Source organism: Triticum dicoccoides, chromosome 2A, assembly GCF_002162155.2.
Source record: "Triticum dicoccoides isolate Atlit2015 ecotype Zavitan chromosome 2A, WEW_v2.0, whole genome shotgun sequence".
Taxonomy (NCBI): Eukaryota; Viridiplantae; Streptophyta; class Magnoliopsida; order Poales; family Poaceae; genus Triticum; species Triticum dicoccoides.
The window spans coordinates 34,601,660-34,611,145 of NC_041382.1; the positions used below are offsets into that span (position 1 = coordinate 34,601,660).

The 9,486-nt window shown below is 52.4% G+C and overlaps 2 protein-coding genes across 3 annotated transcripts; one reads left to right on the forward strand and one right to left on the reverse strand.

The window, feature by feature from the left end:
- Positions 1–899: 899 nt before the first annotated feature.
- Positions 900–1,832, forward strand: LOC119358783 (probable 3-hydroxyisobutyrate dehydrogenase-like 3, mitochondrial). The gene has a single exon (XM_037625201.1). The coding sequence runs from the start codon at positions 900–902 to the stop codon at positions 1,830–1,832; it is 933 nt and encodes a 310-aa protein (XP_037481098.1).
- A 1,030-nt stretch (positions 1,833–2,862) lies between these two features.
- LOC119358784 (uncharacterized protein At4g15970-like) lies at positions 2,863–4,394 on the reverse strand. 2 transcript variants are annotated; one of them, XM_037625203.1, is made up of 2 exons: positions 4,179–4,394; positions 2,863–4,097 (listed from the first exon to the last, which is right to left on the reverse strand). In XM_037625203.1, exons 1-2 carry the CDS (start codon positions 4,353–4,355, stop codon positions 3,231–3,233), a joined length of 1,044 nt encoding a protein of 347 aa, XP_037481100.1. In that variant the 5' UTR covers positions 4,356–4,394; the 3' UTR covers positions 2,863–3,230. The 2 variants fall into 2 exon arrangements, with proteins under 2 accessions (XP_037481100.1, XP_037481099.1); XM_037625202.1 differs by having other exon boundaries at positions 2,863–4,103.
- Positions 4,395–9,486: the final 5,092 nt, after the last annotated feature.

Genomic DNA, 9,486 nt, shown 5'->3' on the forward strand with positions numbered 1-9,486 from the left:
GGTATATACCGAAACCATACCAAAATAATTTGGTATATACCGAAACCAAACCGTATTTTAATTGCATACCATATTTACTGAAGTATTAATACCGTATAAACTGAAAAACCGTATAAATCGAACCATGTAAACCAAATAAACCAAACACACAGGGTGAGTGAGGAGCCCGTACTCTGCCTGGAACCGGACACGCCAACAGCCACGCAGCTGCACGAGAAACCAAAGTGGTCTCGGACCAGGCGGCACAAGAGGACGCACGAGCGGTGGCGGACCGACGGGCCAGTGTAGGAGTACGCGAGCAGCCGCTCCATGTGCACACCCGATCGTGCAGAGACAACGAAGTTGTTGATGAAGTCGATGCCGATGGTGGAGTAGAGGTGTATCGACAGCGACGGCGGTGGCCGATCACCCCGGGGCGGCGGGCGGTGGCTAGGTTGGATCGGTTAGGCTGATACCATGTTAGAAACGAGAGAGATGATTGCTGCGAAATATGATGGATATATTATTGAGTCTCGAGGGCGGGTATATATTAAGTACAAGACTTGAATAATAAGAAATCTCTCCTGAAGATAAGGTAGAAGATGAATCACAAATCCTAGACTACCAAATACAAGTAAACTAAATATATCTCTAACACTGTTGACAAATTGTGAGTTGACGATCGACGTTGTAGTTAGTGTAAGTTAGTCTTGTGCTTTTTGGAACAAGTGAGTTGTTTATCCCAGATTTGGAACGCGCGAATCATGGGATGTTTTTTCTCTCTCTCGCTCTCATGATCTGCCCTTCTGTAGGTGCAGGTGTAACAACTGACAAACAAACCACAACTTTGGGTCGTTGGGAGCTTAGACCGTTGAGCTTGAGCGTGTCGAGCCCGTGAGGTCAAGATCATGGGCATGGTCATGGAGGTGGGGAAGAAGGTAGAACCGTTGGGGTTTGGTTACCCGGCACAGGTGCGGCGGGGGAGAACGCGGGTGGGATGGATCGGCATTGGCGTCATGGGCGGCGCCATGGCCACGCGCCTCCTCGCTGCTGGGTTCACGGTGACTGCGTACGCTCGCACGTCGGTCAAGGCGGATGCCCTGGTCGCCGCAGGCGCGAGTGTCGCTGACTCGCCCGCTTCCGTGGCTGCGGCCTCCGACGTGGTGTTCACCATGGTGAGCGACCCCGGAGACGTCCGCGCGTCCGGCGCCCTGGCGGGTCTCCGCCCCGGCGGCGTCCTCGTGGACTGCACGAGCTCCTCCCCTTCCCTCGCGCGGGAGATCGCCGCGGCCGCGCGCTCCGCCGGCTGTCACGCTGTCGATGCCCCCGTCTCCGGTGGCGACGCCGGTGCCCGCGACGGCACGCTGGCCATCCTCGCCGGGGGCGACGAGGCCGTGGTGGCCTGGCTCGCCCCGCTCTTCGCGCACCTCGGCACGCCGACCCACATGAGCCCGCCCGGCAGCGGGCAGAGCAGCAAGATCGCCAACCAGATTGCGGTGGCCGGGGCGGTGGTCGGCCTCAGCGACGCCGCCGGGCTCGACGCGCGGCTGTTCCTCGACGCGGTGTCCAAGGGCGCGGCGGGGTCGCGCGTCATGGACATCTTCGGCACGCGCGCGGTGAGCCGCGACTTCGCGTCGGGCCCCGGCTCCGGCTCCGCGCGCTACATCATCAAGGACCTTGGCATGGCACTGGAGATCGGGGATGGCCAGGAGGAGGAGGAGGAGGCCACCGCGCTGCCCGGGGCGGCGCTGTTCCGGCAGATGTTCTCGGCGATGGTGGCGAACGGCGACGGTGACTTGTGCGTGCGGGGATTGATCACCGTCATCGAGCGCCTCAGCGGCGTTCACAAGTAATGCAAGACATGTGTTCGTCACAACGACACACGGACATACGGAGATGTTTCTGGGCTGTATTCGATCTGCCACTGTCGCAACCATGCATGGATGCACTCCGATTTATGTCATTTTCGCATGCCTCTTGATGCTTGCTGATGTATAAACTGTGATTCAGTTCTCTGTGGTGGTGAAGTGTGGTACTCCCATGAATTAGCATCCAAATCCAAATCATTTTCCTCCGTTCCTAAATATTTATTTTTTAGATATTTTAAATGGACTATCACATATGGACGTATATAGAGTATAGACATACTTTAGAGTGTAGATTCACTCATTTTGCTTCGTATGTAGTCACTTGTTGAAATCTCTAAAAAAACAAATATTTAGGAACGAAGGGAGTACTACCGAAGGAATAAAACTTCATTTATCCTCTAAAAAGAATTATAACGGCCGACGAGCAATTTGCAAAGCATCCAAACCTCGAGGGGCATCGGAAAAAAAAAATCCTATGTGACCTGGGTCACAGTCCTGATCGTGAGACCCTCTCCGGTGGTGGACACTTGGCACAAACCGAATCTCAACGCGCGTAGGCTATTGTTCATGTGCTTTCATTAACAAATTACGAATCCGTATCCCTTTCCTTCTTCCGCTCACTCGCCACGGCTGCTCTCTCCAACGTTCCTTTGCGCCCCGACAACTTGTTCGTCAGGCGTTTCTTGGGCTCGCTCACCGCGGCCGCGGTGTGGCCGCCACCCCCGTTGTTCTCCCCCGCCGTACACGACACACGACAGCTTTCCTCACCACCCTGGCAGCTCGTCCTTCAGGCGCAGCTCGTCTACTCGTTGCGTCGTGTACGTCCTTCAGGCTACATCTTGTAGATGGCGCCGCTCGACTGACGTGAGAGCTGAAAGGAACGGGGATTGGTGATTTGTTACTGGATTCAGAGAATTAACTGGCTTGCCTTTTTAGGCTAATCAATAGGCTTGCCTGTGTTGAGTGGTTTCTACTCATGGTCAGGACGTGCGACCCAGGTTGCATAGGCTTCATCAATGACTTCAAAGTTGAAGCGTTAAATGCTCAAGCTTCCCTTCTACTCCATGCTTCTTTGACAAGCACGAAAGAAGGGATGTGTGGAAGCTCTTCGAAGGGCAAGGACTCTTGAGAACATGAAAATTGAATCGGTGACGATAAAAGGGAGGTGAGGCCGGAGACAAGGACCGTCACACCCGGAGGAGAGAGGCAAGCCTGAGGTTAACGGCCGGAAGAGGAAGACCAGCTCAAAAATGGGCAGCCATTGGATCTTAATCCAACGGTACAGAGAGTCAACGGAAGGCGAATTTTTTCGGCCAACTACTAGTTCTCGCGCAAATTATTTCGAGAGTAACGGCGAGCAACTGGAGAGAGAGAGAGAGAATGTCAGTAAGTGAGCGCGGTGCTGTTGGTGCCGAGCAGCTCCTCCTGGGCCTTGAACCGCTTCCACTCGTCGAGCACGCCGGTGAGATACTCCAGCTTGTACCGCAGCCCGATGATGCAGTTGGCGTGGAACGTGCACAGCTTGCGGAAGTCCATGCGGGGCTCGCACCGCCCGCTCAGGTACTGGGTGTCGATGAACTGCACCGTCACGCCGTGCCGCGCCGCCAGCTCGTGCTTCACCTGGTCGAACACGAACTGGTCGTGCTCCCCCGGGTACCGGGTCCGCGCCGCGTACCAGTCCGCGAAGAAGGCCAGCGTCCGCGCCCGCGGCTTGGCGTGGAGGAACCCGCCGTTGGCCGTCTTGTTGAGGTCGTAGGGGTTGTCGCCGTAGAACCAGTCGCAGCTGAGCGCGATGTCGGCGCCCACCGGGATGCGCAGCAGCGGGTTCCGGAACCACACGATGTCCACGTCCGTGAACACGAAGCCGAACCCCAGCGCCAGCACCCGCGCCTGGAACTTGTTCCGCGCCCACATCATGTCCAGGTAGCCCGGGGTGTTGTACGACTTCTCCGCCGCGAAGTCCGCCGTCGATGCCAGGCGGTAGCAGAGCGGGTGCACGCGCTGGCACCCCTCCAACGCCTTGCCGTCCACGGCCACGACCACCAGGTGCTTCAGCAGCGGCTCCGTCCTCACGCCGATGCGGAAGCTCTCCAGGAACATGTCCAGCAGCGACCCCGGCGCCGTCCACGCCTCGTTCGTGAAGGTCATTATGATGGTGTTGTCGTCCATGGCCGCGCTCCGCAGCAGCTCCGCCAGCTTCTCGTCGTCGTCCTCTTCCCGTTCCCGTTCCCGTGCAGCATTGTTCACCCCCTGCAGCTAGCGCAGGTTCAGAGCTCAGACGTGCATCCAGATTAATTTTGGGAGAAGCAAAAGGAACATAAACTTAATTACCGTATCGAGCTTCTTCAGAGCAGCTTGGTCCGAGGACGCCAGCTTGTGATCTGCCGGCGATGTGCCACCACACGGGCACGGGCACGGAGAAGGAGAAGGCGGCAGCAATAGCACGACAAAGGCCGCCGTGATCGCCGCGCCCACAAAGAAGCCCAGGATATGTCTCAGCGCGTACATGACGAACTGGGGGATCCTCGATCCACAGCGAGTGGAGAGCACACGGTGTGCCGCCGGCCGGCCAACTGGACTTGTGTTATATACTCCTATAGACGACGGTGAACTGGACCTTGGATGCGAGCATCATACATACAGAAGCCATGCATGCATGTGCCAGCCATTTCACATGATCTTCTTCTCTTCTGCCCCGGCCGGGAGACAAGAAAGAAAACAAAATCAAGACGTACGCTGTGGCATATCAACATTACCGTTGATAAGGTTTGACCTTGTGCCATTAACTAGCCAACCATCCTGCATGCATGGGTGTAGTCTTCTCTTCCCTGTGATGCATGCAACTGATCGATTAAACACCAATTTTTACTTACAACACAAGTACAAACAGGAATCATTAACTCACCGTCAGTTGCTGATCGAGATTCGAGATTGCTGCGCGATCCCTGGCACGTTATGTCGTGGCGTATGGTCAACCAAATCATGCTATGCAGAGATATATAATATCTAGTACTACTACAAGTACTATATAGTAATAAAATTTCGACTCGAGTATTTGGCAAACGTCGGATTTTTAAGCATGTCAAATCAAATATTATTCATAAAGTTATGATGGTCAAGAATGACAAGTTTAATTGGCAAGCATGACAAATCCATCTTAGTTCATTTTCTTTTTCTTCAGAAAATTACCGTGCTTGCAAACTATGGCACCAATATAAATTAACATTTGATATGCCATGCCTAAAAATTTGGTGTCAAATATTAGCATTTTCATACAATTTCTAGCACTGCAAGTATTCACTTCATTAATTGGGGGTCATGCATCTGAGAGGCAGCCCAAGTAGCAAATTAACCGCGAACCAACCTGAGGTTGGATGGTTAGGAGGACAGTGGTATCCCTAGGCCATCAGGGTTTAAGTCCTTGTGCTCGCATTATCCTGAATTTATTTTAAGATTTTTTGATGATGTACGTTCAGTGGGAGGAGACATTCCGGTCGACAACGAGGCGCCTATGAAGACTTCGTCAATCTCAAGATGATATGCTGGCTCAGTCTCTCAGAAGTGCTCATAAGCATAGGTACTCAAAGGGGTAGGGTGTGCGTGTGTTTTTATAGGGATGAGTGATTGCGTCTGTGTTGTTAAAAAACGAAAATTAACCTTAGTACCGACAACCAACATTGGGCTCCTGCTGATCCCATATCCCTCCTGATTAATTAACTCGATCTTGGAAGATAAGTTTGCTTCCTTCTTGGATCTTGGTTAGCGTTGGGAAGACAAATTCAACAAAGTAGCAGCGCGTGCACCATGCAGGCTACAGAGCACGCGACTTAGGCTAGCACGGCCTCACCAACTAATATTCTCTCTCCAATCTCCATTGTTACTCTCAATTTAATCTGTGCGACAACTTTGGTTGTTGAAAAGATAACCTGCTTCAGTTTTTTAATTATTGAGCAACGCCATGGTCATTGGCGTTTCCATGATGGGCTGCAACGCCAGCGCCTTCGGCGTTTCTTACATGGTCCGTAACGCTAGCTACCTTGGCGTTTTTTCTTTGGTCAGACACGCTAACTACCTCGGCATTTTTATGTTGGACAGAAACGCCGTGGGCTGTGGCATTGCTAAAAGGGGCAGATCGTGAAATACTTTCACATCGAGTTCATTTTGTGACAAAGTTCGTTCAAAGGGTCAGAATAGTGATTTCGTCCCACATCTAGATAACCCTATTAGAGACCAAAAGAAGCCTCCCTCGCAAAAAAAGCAAAAAAAAAAAAAAAGAGACCAAAGAAACCTATAGCCAAATGCAGGTTTACCATCTTCGAGGATCCAACATCAAGGAAACGGGAGTCCAAAGCAACAGACCAAAGAAGCCTAGAGCCAAAGCATTTTGCGGTTTTTTAGTTTTGTCAGGTTGGTGTGTATGTGACTTGTATTATGATTCTTATGATATAAATAAAACACATAATATCATGCGGAAAAAAAAACTTCGTGTGCAACAACCTCGATCTTTGACGTGCAATTGGTTTTTGGGAGAGTGAAAAAACTTCGTATTTGCACCCGCTTTGCGCAGGTACAGCCTCGATCTTTGCCGTGCAGTTGATCTTTCCAGAGAGCTCAAGACGCTTACGTTTTAGAAATTAGAAGTTTGCGCAGTTGGAATTCTTCCCGTTCATGGAAAAAAAATCTTCCTGAGATAGAGTTGCATAAGTACTACTGTATTCAAGATGGCAGTCGAGTTTCCATTGTGATCTTTTTCACCGTCGGTTTCTACTTGCGCCGTCGTACTCATGCATACGTGTCCGGTGTGAATTGCTAATAGCACTAGTAGGCCCTTGTGCTTGTGTATAAGTATAGACGAGTTGTCCGTCCATGTGCTGATCCACGCATATCGTACGGCAAGTGAAAATCGCTCCGTCTTAGTTTCCGCGCCCTGAGCTTGTGATCGACCCATGGATCCTCTCGTGGACACCCTGCGAGCGCCGCTGGACGTGCAGGCCGGCGGACCTGATCTCGTCGCCGAGACTAACGTCGACGTGCCAGATAGCTCCAAACGCAGGAGACCTGATCCCATTGACACCAACGTCGACGTGCCAGATAGCTCCAAACGCAGGAGACCTGATCCCGTCGACACGGGCGCAGGCGACGGCGGCGAGCTGATGCTGTTTCTCCAGGATTTCGCTGCCGCCGGCAACGAAGGTGTTTTTCCTCTCGACCATCCGGGCTTCCTCGACGCCTATTTTTCAGGCACTAGGAAGACGCGGCGCAATCCTCTCGTCGACACCGTGGGAGCCGCGCCCATGGATGTGCAAGCCGGCGGACCTGATCTCGTCGCCGACACCAATGTCGACGTTTCCGAGACCAACGTTGACGCGCCAGATAGCCCCAAGCATGGGAGAACTGATCCCGACGACAAGGTCACATACGACGACGGCGAACTGATGTTTTTTCTTCAGGACTTCGCTGCCACCTCCAACGACGGTGTCTTACCTCTTAAGGTGTTGTGCGACATCCTACTGCGCCTCCCAGCAAGGACGATCTGTCGCTTCCGCTGCGTCTCCACCTCGTGGCATTCCCTCGTTGACCACCCAGGCTTTCTCGACGTATATTTTTCAGACTCAATGAGAAGACGGCGTAGCCTTATTTAGTAAAGGAGTGCCTACAACAACTTAGATATAGTTGTCTTATTTTTTTTAGTGTTAAGATAGTAGTTATCTCATTCATGTCATACCGTGTCATGTTATAAAACGTCTTGGTGGCTACCACGTCCAAACTTATTTTGCTTTTCTACGGGCTGTTGGACTACTTGTTGGTTGTTGTTGTCCCTTTTATTCATCAGGCTTTGTTCAAAAATTATTTAGACTTGTATAGAATTTAGGCTCGAATTTGACATTGTCATATGTTTTTTGTTTTCGTGAACGAAATGGAAAGGGACCTTGACGTAAGCTCCTCCCTGCGGCTGCATGATTATCCACGCCCTGCAGCTAACGCAGGTTCAGAGCTCAGACGTGCATCCAAAATGATTAAGGGGGAACCAAACCAATGAGAAAGAAGAAGCGAAATTAAAGGAATGTAAATGTACCATGTCGAGCCTCGTCATCGGAGCTACTTGGTCCGACGCTAGCTTCTGGTCTGCCGCCGGCATGCCGCCGCACGGCCACGGAGAAGGAGAAGGCAGCAGTAATAGCACAACAAAGGCCGCCGCGATCGCCACTCCAAGAAAGAAGCCCAAGAAATTTCATGTCCCAGCGCGTACATGACAAACTGGGATCCTCGACCGACAGCGAGTGGAGTATGTTCGAATTCAGAGCACATGCTGGGCAGCCGACGAACTGAACTTGTGTTATATAGACGGTGAACTGGACCTTGGAGGCACGCAACATCGGGAAGCCATTTACTGATAGGTTCCAGGATTTCATATGATCTTCTTCTGTCAGGAGAGAAGAATGAAAAGAAAATCCAGAGACGTTAGGGCATATCATTACCGTTGATGAGGTTTGACATTGTGGCATGTGTGTAGTCTCCCCCGTGATGCATGCCGTCTCCCTGTGGACCCTGAAACACGATCTTTTTCTTTTTTGTGTGTGAATGCTTGTGCTTGGAGCAAACCGAAGAATTCTATTGTCGTCAAGGAATCACTGATCGAGATTGCCTCGAGATTCGCTATCTGCCACGTTAAGTATGGTCAACCAATTCATGCCAAGACAGATATATATATATACCCGCTAGAAAAAGAGAGATATACAATTTCCTTTTTTTAGATCAAGATATATATAATTTACCTTTTTAGGGAAAGATATAGAGGTAAATACATCACTGGTGCTTAAACTTGCCACGAATGTGTACTTTGATGCCTGAACTTGCAAAATACATTGAACTGGTTCCGTAACTTGACATGGACGTGCATATGCAGTTCAAATCTTGTTTTTGTACGTCTATGACGCCGATGAGGCACTCGATGTAAGGGCATCTCCAGCCGTTGGCCCTCCAGAAGGGGCAAAAAATCGCCCCCTGGGGGCGCACCGGCGCTAAACCGCGCACTAGGGGCGTGATGCCCCCCAGTCGCGGCCCCCCACGGATTTTTAAAATGTTCAAATTCGGCGCAAACACAACGCAAACACGGGCGAGTTCGTTCAAATTTAAACATATTTTACCAAAAAAAAACTACCGCGGGCTACCCCCGCCGTCTCCCTCGCCGCCCTCCTCGCCGCCTGCCCACGCGGTCCTACATGCCGAGGAGGCTGTAGAACCGCGTGTAGTCACCGCCGCCGTCGTCGTCGCCCCCGCCTACGCCTCCGCCGTCCCTGCTGCATCCCTCCCCCGGTTGGCGCGGCGGGTTGGACGGTCCGGGGGCGTCGTCGTCGTCGCTATCGAGGACGACGACACCGTCCTCGTCCTCGCGCTCACGTTTGCGGGCGGCGATCTCCTCCAGGGCCCGGCGCTGCCGGACCATCTCCTCGCGCACGTAGTCGTCGCGCGACCACCGCATGGCGTCCTCGTCGGAGAAGCCGCGCCGGGCTATCTCCTCGTACTCCGGGGGGAGGCTGGACTCCACCTTGGGCTCGATGAGGGCGCCGGAGCTGCGAGTACGCGCGCTGACAGGCGTGTCCTGGGGCTCCGGCTTGACGGGGCGGAGGTGGAAGCA